This window comes from Gymnodraco acuticeps, unplaced genomic scaffold, assembly GCF_902827175.1.
Source record: "Gymnodraco acuticeps unplaced genomic scaffold, fGymAcu1.1, whole genome shotgun sequence".
NCBI lineage: Eukaryota > Metazoa > Chordata > Actinopteri > Perciformes > Bathydraconidae > Gymnodraco > Gymnodraco acuticeps.
In genome coordinates, this window is record NW_022990243.1 from 259,678 (window position 1) to 274,137 (window position 14,460).

The 14,460-nt window shown below is 48.1% G+C and overlaps 1 protein-coding gene across 1 annotated transcript; it reads left to right on the forward strand.

The window, feature by feature from the left end:
- Positions 1 to 1,734: 1,734 nt before the first annotated feature.
- On the forward strand, positions 1,735 to 14,069 carry soul5l (heme-binding protein soul5, like). The gene is made up of 7 exons (XM_034220444.1): positions 1,735 to 1,892; positions 3,795 to 3,854; positions 4,252 to 4,331; positions 4,785 to 4,907; positions 5,465 to 5,604; positions 11,147 to 11,310; positions 11,929 to 14,069. The coding sequence occupies exons 1-7, from the start codon at positions 1,750 to 1,752 to the stop codon at positions 12,635 to 12,637; spliced, it is 1,419 nt and encodes a 472-aa protein (XP_034076335.1). The 5' UTR covers positions 1,735 to 1,749; the 3' UTR covers positions 12,638 to 14,069.
- Positions 14,070 to 14,460: the final 391 nt, after the last annotated feature.

A 14,460-nucleotide genomic window follows, 5' to 3' on the forward strand; every position in this document is an offset into this window, starting at 1 on the left:
GATTGGTTGTTTTTTGCTGCCAAGTCAAGAAATGACCTTCGTGATTGGTCAACACCCGCAGCGAAATATGTCCCAACACATCAGCGGTTAGCACACACTCAGAGCTCACAGCTCCTCATATCTGTTCAGAAACTGGACACAAGTTAAACAAGTAGCAAACCACAGACTGTCTGTGTCATGGCGAATACAGTTGCTTGGCTTTATTTATGTCTGTATGACGTTGTTGTGAGTGTGGACGGAGCAGCTATAGGTTAGTTTAGCCTGATGGATCCGATTCCATTCAGAAAACACGCATTTTAAAAGCTTTTCGCCTGCCGTCTGTCTGCAGACTTGTCAAAGCGTTAATTTAGGGTTTTTACTAACCTTTATCAGTATGTAGTTACTTCGGCATCACTTTGAAACGTGTATTACAATTAAATCACGGTCAAATATGTTCATTTTGTTGTAGTTGGTATCTCCCATAGGATTTACATGGAGATACGCCCCGCCCCCTCTCAGCGCCTCTTGTTTGAATGACAGGACCAAACACAGCTGACAGCCGCGGTGGAACTCGAGCGATATAGAGCGATGCGAATATTGGGTGGTCTACCATAGTATTTACATGGAGATAAGCCCCTTAAAAACCATGAATTAATAAAGCATTAATTCTGTGTTTACTCCGGTCATTCAAACAACATGCTGGAGAGGGGGCGGGCCGTATCTCCATGTAAATCCTATCGGAATCGGATCCATCAGGCTAAACTAACCTATAGCTGCTCCGTCCACACTCACAACAACGTCATACAGACACAAATAACGCAGCGACTGTATTCACCATGACGACAGTCTGTGTTTTTTATATGTTGAACTTTTGTCCAGTTTCTGAACAGATATGAGGAGCTGTAGGCTCTGAGTGTGTGCAAACCGCTGATGTGTTGGGACATATTTCGCTGTCGGGTGTTGACCAATCACGAAGCGTCATTTCTTGACTGGCAGCAAAAACAACCAATCACAGCAGTGCTTCTCTGTCTGGCTCTGTCCAATCACAAACAAGAAGTATTCTCCCTAAAGGAATACCCTTTCCGTCCAATGTGAAATGCTGTGGTGTTTTGTGAAATGCTGTGGTGTTTGTGAAACGATTATTTTCAACACCCCTACCAATCATCTGAGCCGGCTAAAGTAACTGGATGGCCTACCTGCCTGTCAGCCTTGCATCGTGTGTTGGAGGAGGGGCTGCGTATTTTCATATTCTAGCGCACTCGAGCTGGTTTCTCCATTCTTACCTACCCCACCTTTAAGTAAATGAAGAGTTTTTGCAATACTATAGAAACATCTTAAACTAGCTTTTTTGTATACCAAATATCAAGAATGACTTAAAACCCAACACCCCATGTAACGGTAACTGTTGGAGTTTGTCAGCGAGATAAACTCTAGATGTGGATTTATAATAATCAATTTCGTTTACACTTTAAAAACATCATCTCAAGGTGCTTCACACGGCTACGAGGAGGAGATACAAAGTGATCTGAGGAGCATCTTGAATTAAATATGGTAATATTAAACAAGTTAAGAGCATAACAGGTTCGATTAAAATAAAGGACAGTCATATGTCAGAGGTTTATTTACATAAGCCTGAACGAAGACATGTTATAGAAGAGAAATATCCCAAAGTCCCTCTGGAGGAACGTGGGGATTGTAGTGTTTGCAGACCATTAACATGCACTAACACAGAACTACTGGGGAGGAACAGGGACTCTTTAAAGTCTCCTGATGACGGCAGACTTCCTGCTGCAGCTGAAGGTGATCGTGTGTCCGGTGATCAGCCCCTCCCCCCCCCCCTCCTCTCTGCAGTCAGAGTGCAGCAGACTGCAGTCTCTCCTCCTCTCTCCTCCCTGCAGGTGGACCAGCACGATGTGAGTAGCAGCTCTTTCCTTGTCTCCAGTCGTTGTGTATCTCTACCGTCAGAAAGGGAGAGGTTTCTTTCTTTCTGCAGCGTCATGCGAAGCTGCATATTTAAAGAGAGCTGCAGGGCTGAGCGGCTGAATGCCCTAAATACTCAGACCTTGCATAGTGTGTAGATGTTGGGTTGTTGGAGGTTCTGATGAGTCAGTTTGTGTTTGACCTCCAAACGCCTTTGATGCAGCCAGTGAGCGGATGATGCAGCAGTCTCTGTCCCGTCTCCTGCGGCGCCACTCAGACTGCAGCGCTGATGCTTTCCGGCTGTATTCTGACACATTCCATAATCCTTCAGACTATGGTTGTTTTTATTTATGTGTCCTTTATTATTAGAATTTAATATTTTTAATGTATTGTTTTTTTTCTTCCATTTTTTAAAAATATGTTATTTAAAACCTAATAAAGTTAGAGTTCATGTTAATCCTGAACCGCCCTCTGAATATTATTCACATGTCAGTTCAACACCTCGTCTGAATCTATTTCATTTGAGTGTGTTAGTCATTCTGAGGGGGTGGGGGGGGGCCAGGTGGGTTTAGAGTGATGTTTGGAATGCGGTGAGGGCGGAGGAGTCTCTGATGGATTGGGGGAGTGAGCTCCAGAGGGTGGGTGCAGCAACGGAGAAGGCTCTGCCGCCCCAGGACTTGAGGTTGGTCCGGGTGGGGGGGGAGGTTGGCAGAGCGGAGGGAGCGAGTGGGAGTGTGTCTGTGGAGGAGGTCAGTCAGGTGGGGGGGGGAGTGGGAGTGTGTCTGTGGAGGTCAGGGGGGGGGGGGGGGGGGGGGGGGGGGGGGGGGGGGGGGGGGGTGGGGGGGGGGGGGGGTGGCGGGGAGTGGGAATGTGTCTGTGGAGGTCAGTCGGGTGGGAGGGGGGGAGGGGGGTGGCGTGGGAGTGTGTCTGTGGGAGGTCAGGTGGTGGGAAGGGGGGTGGCGTGGGAGTGTGTCTGTGGAGGTCAGTCGGGTGGGAGGGGGGGTGGCGTGGGAGTGGTGTCTGTGGAGGTCAGTCGGGTGGAGGGGGGGGTGGCGGGGGAGTGGGAGTGTGTCTGTGGAGGTCAGTCGGGTGGGAGGGGGGGTGGCGGGGGAGTGGGAGTGTGTCTGTGGAGGTCAGTCGGGTGGGAGGGGGGGTGGCGGGGGAGTGGGAGTGTGTCTGTGGAGGTCAGTCGGGTGGGAGGGGGGTGGCGGGGGAGTTGGGAGTGTGTCTGTGGAGGTCAGGTCGGGTGGGAGGGGGGGTGGCGGGGGAGTGGGAGTGTGGTCTGTGGAGGTCAGTCGGGGGGAGGGGGGGGGGCGGGGGAGTGGGAGTGTGTCTGTGGAGGTCAGTCGGGTGGGAGGGGGGGTGGCGGGGGAGTGGGAGTGTGTCTGTGGAGGTCAGTCAGGTGTTATTATTAAACACATAATAAAGTGTTGAGTTCATTTTAATTCTGTAAATCCTGCCGTCTGAATATTTGTCATGTTTCCGTTCAACGCGACCTCTGTTCAATTTAAACTCATATTCATATTTGGACTCAACTTTTTTGTTGTGTATTTATTATATTTCGTGTAAATATTGTTTTTTACCAGTTTTTATATTAGTCGTACTTTTGCCTCTTGTCTACAATTTTCTTTCTTTTTCTTTATTAAGTCAGAATTTAGAGAAAACAAAGACTTTAGAGAAAAAGTCAACATTTTGAAATATATATAAATACAAATAGACAAAGTTAGTAAGGTTTTGTATGTTTTGGATAAATGATGAATGCATGATGGATGGGCCAAGTTATTAAGTAGATGAACTGCTTTAAAGAGAACAGTAGAAGTACAAAGTAACCCAAGTTATCCCAGCACTGTAGTACGTCAGTATTTTAAGATGATTCTTCCTCCTTTCCTCCTCAGGGCCTTCGTCTCAGTTTTTGCGTTTCTGACGCTCGCCGTCGCGGCTGAAGGAAACGTCGGGTAAGTTGATCCCTTCAGGAACATTCAGTACAGAAACCACGGTGTAAACACACTAACCACGCACCAGACAGAGGAGGAGGTACCTTGACCTTAACTGCATTTCATTCTGCGTAGTGATCAGGTAGTTCAGTTATTTAGTTTGTAGGGGTGGGAATCACCAGGCTCCCCACCATACGATACTATCGTATGAGGAACCTCCATTGAGAGAGTTCAGGGACATTCTGGATGATTTATCAATCAGGCCCATGTGTTCCATTATGAAACAGTGATGGGCAAACCCCATTTTGGATTGGTGTCTTTACATTTCAACCTGCGACCAGATACCTGAGATTTGACGGTGCAAGTACAAACCTTGCTCAGTCATCAAGAAAGACGTTGATATCTGTCTCTGTTGCAGACCGAGCAGCAACAGAAGCTTCTGCACCGAGTCCAAGGAGTGCCTGGAGTATCAGCTGGTCTGCAAGACAGACGAATATGAGTGTGTGTGTGTGTGTGTGTGTGTGTGTGTGTGTGTGTGTGTGTGTGTGTGTGTGTGTGTGTGTGTGTGTGTGTGTGTGTGTGTGTGTGTGTGTGGTGTGTGTGTGGGTGTGTGTGTGTGTGTGTGTGTGTGTGTGTGTGTGGTGTGGTGTGTGTGTGTGTGATGTGTGTGTGTGTGTGTGTGTGTGTGTGTGTGTGTGTGTGTTGTGTGTGTGTGTGTGGTGTGTGTGTGTGTGTGTGTGTGTGTGTGTGTGTGTGTGTGTGTGTGTAATGCAAGAACACGACTCAACTAAATATAATCATAATGGCAGCCCACTGCTCCGAACATTATGATGGGTCAAATGCAGAGAAACTGTTTCGTTACTAGTACCTGTACTGACAATGAAGTTGAATAAATAAAACGTATGGCTATTCATTTTTACATATTGTAATGCGCAATGTGTGTGTGTGTCCAGGTGCGACACTACAGTCCGACCCGCTGGGTGTCCACAGATGCAGAGGCGTATTTCATGGGAGTGGGAGCAGCGATGGCCTTCAGGAGACTCTTCCAGTTCATCACCGGGGCCAACGTGGGGGGTGAGACCAGCAGACCCACTCCAACAGACTGTAGTTCAAAAACATGTAAAACCCATAGACTGTATATAAAGGTAAAAACCTTTGACTGGAATGTCAGGAATATGAGCCTGGATCAACAAATGTTTCATAATTCTGTGTTTGATCTCAGAATTCTGGGGGAAAGTCAGACTTTTGAAAATAATCAGAATTCTGAAAAATTTGAGAAGTTTGAGTCCATATTTTTATAAAAGTTAGAATTTTGAGGAAAAAGTCCGAAATTGTATTAAAAAAGTCATAATTTTAATAAAAAGTAATTTTTTTAAGAAAAAAGTCAGAATACAAATAAAAAGTCAGAATTCTGAAAAACATCAACCTTTCTGAAAGAAGTCAGAGTTCAAGTTAAAGTTTTCACCTGCAGTACACCCTCTTAAATCCTGTAGTGTTACATGTGTTCAGTGTTGCTGTGTGTGTTCAGGGTTTTGATGTGTGTGTGTTCAGTCTCTCGGAGTGTGTTCAGTGTTTCTGTGTTCAGTGTTTTTCTGTGTGTGTGTTCAGTGTTTCTGTGTGTGTGTCCTCAGGAGTCCAGATGGAGATGACCGCCCCCGTCCTGGTGAAGATCCCGGAGGATACCAGGATGTGGGAACCAGCCGTCTACACCCTCAGCTTCCCGCTGCCGGCAGCCTATCAGGAAGAGCCGCCGGCGCCAACCAATGACAAGGTTCAGACATTCAGACACTCAAACGTATAGAGATGTGCAGGAATGAGTCCTAAATCCTGACATGAGTCAGCATTTCCTCACTTGTAGCTCCTTTATAGCCCAACATTAGCCGCCTTCAGCTTAGCGGTGGTGACGTGAAGTCATGTGACCGTGCTGTAGCTCCTTTATAGTCCAACATTAGCCGCCTTCAGCTTAGTGGTGGTGACGTGAAGTCATGTGACCGTGCTGTAGCTCCTTTATAGTCCAACATTAGCCGCCTTCAACTTAGCGGTGGTGACGTGAAGTCATGTGACCGTGCTGTAGTTCCGTTATAGCCCAACATTAGCCACCTTTAGCTAAGCGGTGGTGACGTGAAGTCATGTGACCGTGCTGTAGTTCCTTTATAGTCCAACATTAGCCACCTTTAGCTTAGCAGTGGTGACGTGAAGTCATGTGACCGTGCTGTAGTTCCTTTATAGCCCAACATTAGCCACCTTTAGCTTAGCGGTGGTGACGTGAAGTCATGCGACCGTGCTGTAGTTCCTTTTTAGCCCAACATTAGCCACCTTTAGCTTAGCGGTGGTGATGTGAAGTCATGTGACCGTGCTGTAGTTCCTTTATAGCCCAACATTAGCCGCCTTTAGCTTAGCGGTGGTGACGTGAAGTCATGTACCGTGCTGTAGTTCCTTTATAGTCCAACATTAGCCACCTTTAGCTTAGCAGTGGTGACGTGAAGTCATGTGACCGTGCTGTAGTTCCTTTATAGCCCAACATTAGCCACCTTTAGCTTAGCGGTGGTGACGTGAAGTCATGCGACCGTGCTGTAGTTCCTTTTAGCCCAACATTAGCCACCTTTAGCTTAGCGGTGGTGATGTGAAGTCATGTGACCGTGCTGTAGTTCCTTTATAGCCCAACATTAGCCGCCTTTAGCTTAGCGGTGGTGACGTTAAGTCATGTGACCGTGCTGTAGCTCCTTTATAGTCCAACATTAGCCGCCTTCAGCTTAGTGGTGGTGACGTGAAGTCATGTGACCGTGCTGTAGCTCCTTTATAGTCCAACATTAGCCGCCTTCAGCTTAGCGGTGGTGACGTGAAGTCATGTGACCGTGCTGTAGTTCCGTTATAGCCCAACATTAGCCACCTTTAGCTTAGCGGTGGTGACGTGAAGTCATGTGACCGTGCTGTATCTCCTTTATAGCCCAACATTAGCCGCCTTCAGCGTAGCGGTGGTGACGTGAAGTCATGTGACCGTGCTGTAGTTCCTTTATAGTCCAACATTAGCCACCTTTAGCTTAGCAGTGGTGACGTGAAGTCATGTGACCGTGCTGTAGTTCCTTTATAGCCCAACATTAGCCACCTTTAGCTTAGCGGTGGTGACGTGAAGTCATGCGACCGTGCTGTAGTTCCTTTTTAGCCCAACATTAGCCACCTTTAGCTTAGCGGTGGTGATGTGAAGTCATGTGACCGTGCTGTAGTTCCTTTATAGCCCAACATTAGCCGCCTTTAGCTTAGCGGTGGTGACGTGAAGTCATGTGACCGTGCTGTAGTTCCTTTATAGCCCAACATTAGCCGCCTTTAGCTTAGCGGTGGTGACGTGAAGTCATGTGACCGTGCTGTAGTCCCTCTATAGCCCAACATTAGCCTCCTTTAGCTTAGCGGTGGTGAAGTCATGTGACCTTGCTGTATCTCCTTTATAGCCCAACATTAGCCACCTTTAGCTTAGCGGTGGTGACGTGAAGTCATGTGACCGTGCTGTATCTCCTTTATAGCCCAACATTAGCCGCCTTTAGCTTAGCGGTGGTGACGTGAAGTCATGTGACCGTGCTGTAGTCCCTCTATAGCCCAACATTAGCCTCCTTTAGCTTAGCGGTGGTGAAGTCATGTGACCGTGCTGTAGTTCCTTTATAGCCCAACATTAGCCACCTTTAGCTTAGCGGTGGTGACGTGAAGTCATGTGACGTGCTGTAGTTCCTTTATAGCCCAACATTAGCCACCTTTAGCTTAGCGGTGGTGACATGAAGTCATGTGACCGTGCTGTAGTTCCACTATAGCCCAACATTAGCCTCCTTTAGCTTAGTGGTGGTGACATGAAGTCATGTGACCGTGCTGTAGTTCCACTATAGCCCAACATTAGCCACCTTTAGCTTAGCGGTGGTGACATAATAATAAATAATGATAATAGCTTCGATTTCTATAGCGCCTTTCAGGGGACCCAAGGTCGCTTCACAAGTAATAGTGCAAAGACAAACATAACAAAACAAAAGACAGACAAACAGAACAACAGATCGATTTAGGGGCCGAAAGCCTTGGCAAACAGATGGGACTTGAGGGCCCTTTTGAAGGCTTCAAGTGTGGGGATGTTGCGTATCTCCGCAGGGAGAGCGTTCCAGAGGGTGGGGGCTGCCACACTGAAGGCTCTGTCCCCGTAGGTTCGCAGTTTGGTGCGGGGGGTGGTAAGCAGGCCAGAGTCTGAGGACCGCAGGTTCCGGGGTGGGGCATGTGGGTGAAGGATGTCCGATAGGTACTGGGGGGCAAGGGCATGGAGGGATTTGTAGGTAAGGAGGAGGATTTTGTAGGATATGCGGGACTTGACCGGCAACCAGTGTAGGTGGATGAGGGTGGGAGTGATGTGCTGCCACGGTTTTGTGTGCGTGAGTACCCTAGCAGCACAGTTTTGGACATACTGGAGCCTGTCCAGGGTTTTGTTGGGAACCCCGAACAGGACACCATTGCAGTAGTCCAAGCGGGTGGTGACAAATGCATGGACTAGGGTTTCGGCAACCGACTCCGAGAGTGACGGTCGGAGTCTGGCAATGTTCCTCAGGTGATAAAAGGCCGATTTGGTCACAGATTTGACGTGGGAATGGAAGGAAAGGGTGGAGTCGAGGATGACACCCAGGTTGCGGGCTTCAGGAGATGGGGAGATGGAGCAGCCGTCAACCTCAAGGACGAAGTCACCAACCTTCTGGAGCAGGGCCTTGGGTGCCACAACCATGAGCTCTGTTTTCATGCTGTTTAGTTTCAGATAGTTGCATGACATCCATGCTTTGATGTCATGCAGGCAGTTGATGAGAGACTGAGGGGGGAGCTGGGAGGATGGAGTGGTGCTGAGATACAATTGGGTATCATCAGCGTAGCAGTGGAAGTTGAGTCCATGATGTCGGATGATCTGGCCGAGGGGGAGCATGAAGTCATGTGACCGTGCTGTAGTTCCTCTATAGCCCAACATTAGCCTCCTTTAGCTTAGCAGTGGTGAAGTCATGTGACCATGCTGTAGTTCCTCTATAGCCCAACATTAGCCTCCTTTAGCTTAGCGGTGGTGACGTGAAGTCATGTGACCGTGCTGTAGTTCCTTTATAGCCCAACATTAGCCTCCTTTAGCTTAGCGGTGGTGACGTGAAGTCATGTGACCGTGCTGTAGCTCCTTTAAAAGCCCAACATTAGCCGCCTTCAGCTTAGCGGTGGTGACGTGAAGTCATGTGACCGTGCTGTAGTTGCTTTATAGCCCAACATTAGCCACCTTTAGCTTAGCGGTGGTGACATGAAGTCATGTGACCGTGCTGTAGTTCCTCTATAGCCCAACATTAGCCTCCTTTAGCTTAGCGGTGGTGATGTGAAGTCATGTGACCGTGCTGTATCTCCTTTATAGCCCAACATTAGCCACCTTTAGCTTAGCGGTGGTGACGTGAAGTCATGTGACCGTGCTGTATCTCCTTTATAGCCCAACATTAGCCGCCTTTAGCTTAGCGGTGGTGACGTGAAGTCATGTGACCGTGCTGTAGTCCCTCTATAGCCCAACATTAGCCTCCTTTAGCTTAGCGGTGGTGAAGTCATGTGACCATGCTGTAGTTCCTTTATAGCCCAACATTAGCCACCTTTAGCTTAGCGGTGGTGACATGAAGTCATGTGACCGTGCTGTAGTTCCTCTATAGCCCAAAATTAGCCGCCTTCAGCTTAGCGGTGGTGACGTGAAGTCATGTGACCGTGCTGTAGTTCCTTTATAGCCCAACATTAGCCACCTTTAGCTTAGCGGTGGTGACGTGAAGTCATGTGACGTGCTGTAGTTCCTTTATAGCCCAACATTAGCCACCTTTAGCTTAGCGGTGGTGACATGAAGTCATGTGACCGTGCTGTAGTTCCACTATAGCCCAACATTAGCCTCCTTTAGCTTAGCGGTGGTGACATGAAGTCACGTGACCGTGCTGTAGTTCCTCTATAGCCCAACATTAGCCTCCTTTAGCTTAGCGGTGGTGACGTGAAGTCATGTGACCGTGCTGTAGTTCCACTATAGCCCAACATTAGCCACCTTTAGCTTAGCAGTGGTGACGTGAAGTCATGTGACCGTGCTGCAGTTCCTTTATAGCCCAACATTAGCCTCCTTTAGCTTAGCGGTGGTGATGTGAAGTCATGTGACCGTGCTGTAGCTCCTTTAAAAGCCCAACATTAGCCGCCTTCAGCTTAGCGGTGGTGACGTGAAGTCATGTGACCGTGCTATAGTTCCTTTATAGCTCAACATTAGCCACCTTTAGCTTAGCGGTGGTGACGTGAAGTCATGTGACCGTGCTGTAGTTGCTTTATAGCCCAACATTAGCCACCTTTAGCTTAGCGGTGGTGACATGAAGTCATGTGACCGTGCTGTAGTTCCTCTATAGCCCAACATTAGCCTCCTTTAGCTTAGCGGTGGTGACGTGAAGTCATGTGACCGTGCTGTAGTTTCTCGATAGCCCAACATTAGCAACCTTTAGCTTAGCGGTGGTGACGTGAAGTCATGTGACCATGCTGTATTTCCTTTATAGCTCAACATTAGCAACCTTTAGCTTAGCAGTGGTGACGTGAAGTCATGTGACCCTGCTGTAGTTCCTTTATAGCCCAACATTAGCCTCCTTTAGCTTAGCGGTGGTGACGTTAAGTCATGTGACCGTGCTGTAGCTCCTCTATAGCCCAACATTAGCCGCCTTCAGCTTAGCGGTGGTGACGTGAAGTCATATGACTATGCTGTAGTTCCTTTATAGCCCAACATTAGCCGCCTTCAGCTTAGCGGTGGTGACGTGAAGTCATGTGACCGTGCTGTAGTTCCTGTATAGCCCAACATTAGCCGCCTTCAGCTTAGCTGTGGTGACGTGAAGTCATGTGACCGTGCTGTATCTCCTTTATAGCACAACATTAGCCTCCTTTAGCTTAGCGGTGGTGACGTGAAGTCATGTGACCGTGCTGTAGTTCCTTTATAGCCCAACATTAGCCTCCTTTAGCTTAGTGGTGGTGATGTTCACATGTGGAGAGTATGTGGAGCAGCATGTTGTCTTCTGTGACGCCTAGATGCTGGTGTGTGTGTGTGTGTGTGTGTGTGTGTGTGTGTGTGTGTGTGTGTGTGTGTGTGTGTGTATGTGTGTGTGTGTGTGTGTGTGTGTGTGTGTGTGTGTGTGTGTGTGTGTGTGTGTGTGTGTGGTGTGTGTGTGTGTGTGTGTGTGTGTGTGTGTGTGTGTGTGTGTGTGTGTGTGTGGTGTGTGTGTGTGTGTGTGTGTGTGTGTGTGTGTGTGTGTGTGTGTGTGTGTGTGTGTGTGTAGCTGTACTTCACAGAGATGCCGGAGATGGATGTGTATGTGCGGGGGTACGGGGGCTGGATGCTGTCCGTCACCTCCCGGCTTCACGCCCACCTCCTGACCAAAGAGCTGGGCAGGGTGGGCGCCTCGTACAACCGCAGCTACCACTACGGAGTGGGGTACGACAGGTAAACACTTCATCATCACAATCATAATCCTTATCATCACCAAGTAGGTTTACACATACGGGGAATTTGCTTTTGTATAAATGGTACATACAGATACCAGAAGAACATTATTAAAAAAAAAATGTATTGCAAAAAATAGCTTTATTATACAAACTAGCGTAACATTTTTAAAATAAAGACAATATTTACACTAAATAGAGACAGAGGCGTATGAGAAAGGGCTTTTATGACTTTGTATTGTTTCGGGAATTTCTCAACTTTGAAACTTTTTTTTTTCCTGTGTGTGTGTGTGTGTGTGTGTGTGTGTGTGTGTGTGTGTGTGTGTGTGTGTGTGTGTGTGTGTGTGTGTGTGTGTGTGTGTGTGTGTGTGTGTGTGTGTGTGTGTGTGTGTGGTGTGTGTGTGTGTGTGTGTGTGTGTGTGTGTGTGTGTGTGTGTGTGTGTGTGTGTGTGTGTGTGTGTGTGTGTGTGTGTGTGTGTGTGTGTGTGTGTGTGTGTGTGTGTGTGTGTGTGTGTGTGTGTGTGTGTGTGTGTGTGTGTGTGTGTGTGTGTGTGTGTGTGTGTGTGTGTGTGTGTGTGTGTGTGTGTGTGTGTGTGTGTGTGTGTGTGTGTGTGTGTAGTCCCTTGAAGCTGTTGAACAGGCACAACGAGGTGTGGTACGTGTCCGAGGGGGATGTAGTTTGCTCGGATCCTCAGCAGCCGACCCCCCCTCACACCCCCGGGCCGACCCCTTCCCCCTCCCCCACAGTCCCCGCCTCCCCCCCCCTCACACACACATTCTCCGACTCCCCCGTCCTCCCACACACACTCTCCGACTCCCCCGTCCTAAACCCCGCCTCCAACCTGTCCTCAGAGTCCAACTCCTCCGACCCCTCTGCCCTCCCCCAATCTGAAGCCAGTCCTTCGTCCAGCGGCCCCTCCACCTTCATCCTGCAGGATCCAACCACCATTCCCCCACGGAACACTTCCAACCCCCCAGGGAACAGCACCACCCTGCTGCCCGACGCCCCCCCAGGGAACAGCACCACCCTGCTGCCCGACGCCCCCCCAGGGAACAGCACCAGCCTGCTGCCCGACGCCCCCCCAGGGAACAGCACCAGCCTGCTGCCCGACGCCCCACCAGGGAACAGCACCACCCTGCTGCCCGATTCCCCCCCGGGTAACAGCACCACCCTGCTCCCCGACGCCCCCCCTGGGAACAGCACCACCCTGCTGCCCGACGCCCCCCCTGGTGACAGCACCACCCCCCCAGGGAACAGCACCACCCTCCTCCCCTCCCTCACCTCTAGGGGGCCATCAGCTGACGCCCCCCCAGAGGAGGCTCACTAGCAACACTCACATTTGAATATAAAGGATTAATCCACAATCAGATATGACCATTTATCCATCAGTTACTCCCCCGTTTTACTGTCGTTGAGAAAAAACCCCACTGACAGATCAACGAGAAACCGGAGCAGTGGATGCAGTCCTGTTCTTACCCATCATCAAGCTGACGCTTTCACCCAGAGCCACTTACAGTAAGTGCAAAACCCATAAAGAATCAAACTCCGAACAACAAGGAAAGTGCAGATATATTCACCTCCAGCGAGTCATAGGCAAGTGCTGGTGAATCAGAAACAAGGCCTACATTCACTTTTTAAAAATTTTTGTGTCCGCCCTGGTCTCTGTCCGGAGCTCATTCCACCATTTAGGAGCCAGGGTAGCAAACCGTTTTCTTTCACAGCCTCACATTCTCTTCCTGTCCTAATTATTAACATCTACTGCTTTCAGGGTCACAGTGACATTTCCCTTCTTGGGGGATTTATTTTATCCCCACGTTGGGTGCCATGTGACATGATAGACAGGCCTTATTGTGGGTGTTTATTCAATTTCTCAGAATTTAAATATAAAGTTCCTAAACATATGTAAAACCCGCCAGATTCGACAGGAGATACGAGTATTATTCAGGAGGTGCTGGGTTATGAGGCAGCTTTCCAGTATCAAAGGTTACCCCATTCATCAGGACTTTTCCCTTTTCTTTGGATCGTTTGCTACGGAGACATTCGTTTTCTTCCAGAGTTGAGATACACACGGGGAGTAACTGATGTATAAATGATCATTTTGTGGTGAGGTTTAGCTTCAAGCAGCTGCATTAACACAATCAGAAGAGAGGCGGTGGAGGTGAGACTCACTCAGTGTTGAAATCACAGCTGCAGCGTATCATATCCAGAATATCCATAGAGATGTATGTATTAGTTATCTAGAGTCCAGGCACCCTAACATCCCTGAAAGTAATAACTGAGATGTGTATTAAAGTGTTGTGGAGCAATATTCCCAGTATCAATCAGAGGAAGTGGTTTCAGTCTTCAGCCACGACTTCCTCCTCCTCTCTGTTTGGCTCTCTAAAATCGCTCTTTATTATAAAGGTATTGGGATCTTTGGTGCAGACTTCAATTAACAAAATAGTGCACGGCTCTGTGTAAAAACATTATAGTATTAGTGCTGTAAATATGTTGGCCTTATGGATTATAAAACTGTCTCAAAATGTTCAATAATTACATCAATTAACGTATTTATTACTAACTAATCCGGGTCAATGACACCCGATTCATTCAAGACATTCATTTGTTTTAAATATAATCAAATAAATGTAAGGAAACGAGAAGAAAGAACAGAATCCCTAACAGCAAACTGTAGAAAAACAGAAACCCTGCAAGTTCTTTTTTCAATTAAATGTTTAATGTTTTATCAATAAATTCAATGTTGAATTTCAGTTTTCTCACTTTCGACCCCAGAGTGTTTTTATGTTGGATTTTACCCAAATATAAGCAAACGTATACATGTGTTATCCTCTTTTAGTCTAACCCACATGAGGAAGAATGTTTAAACATATATATGATTTATTTGTGATTAAATGGATTCAGATTGAACCCAGAGGGAAAGTTTGTTCACTTTTAATTAGGATAAAGATGATTATATCTGAAAGTGAATCTCCTGTGTGAAACCCCCGTTGGTAGCCGTCCGCTCCACAGATCCCGTGGACCCGCTGATGCGTCACAGATCCCGTGGACCCGCTGATGCGTCACAGATCCCGTGGACCCGCTGATGCGTCACAGATCCCGTGGACCCGCTGATGCGTCACAGATCCCGTGGACCCGCTGATGCGTCACAGA

Coding starts and splice junctions, on each gene's coding strand:
- soul5l (XM_034220444.1), top strand. CDS start 1,750: ATGACGGCAGACTTCCTGCTGCAGCTGAAGGTGATCGTGTGTCCGGTG. Junction 3,855..4,251: donor GCGGCTGAAGGAAACGTCGG/GTAAGTTGATCC, acceptor TCTCTGTTGCAG/ACCGAGCAGCAACAGAAGCT. Junction 11,311..11,928: donor TACGGAGTGGGGTACGACAG/GTAAACACTTCA, acceptor GTGTGTGTGTAG/TCCCTTGAAGCTGTTGAACA.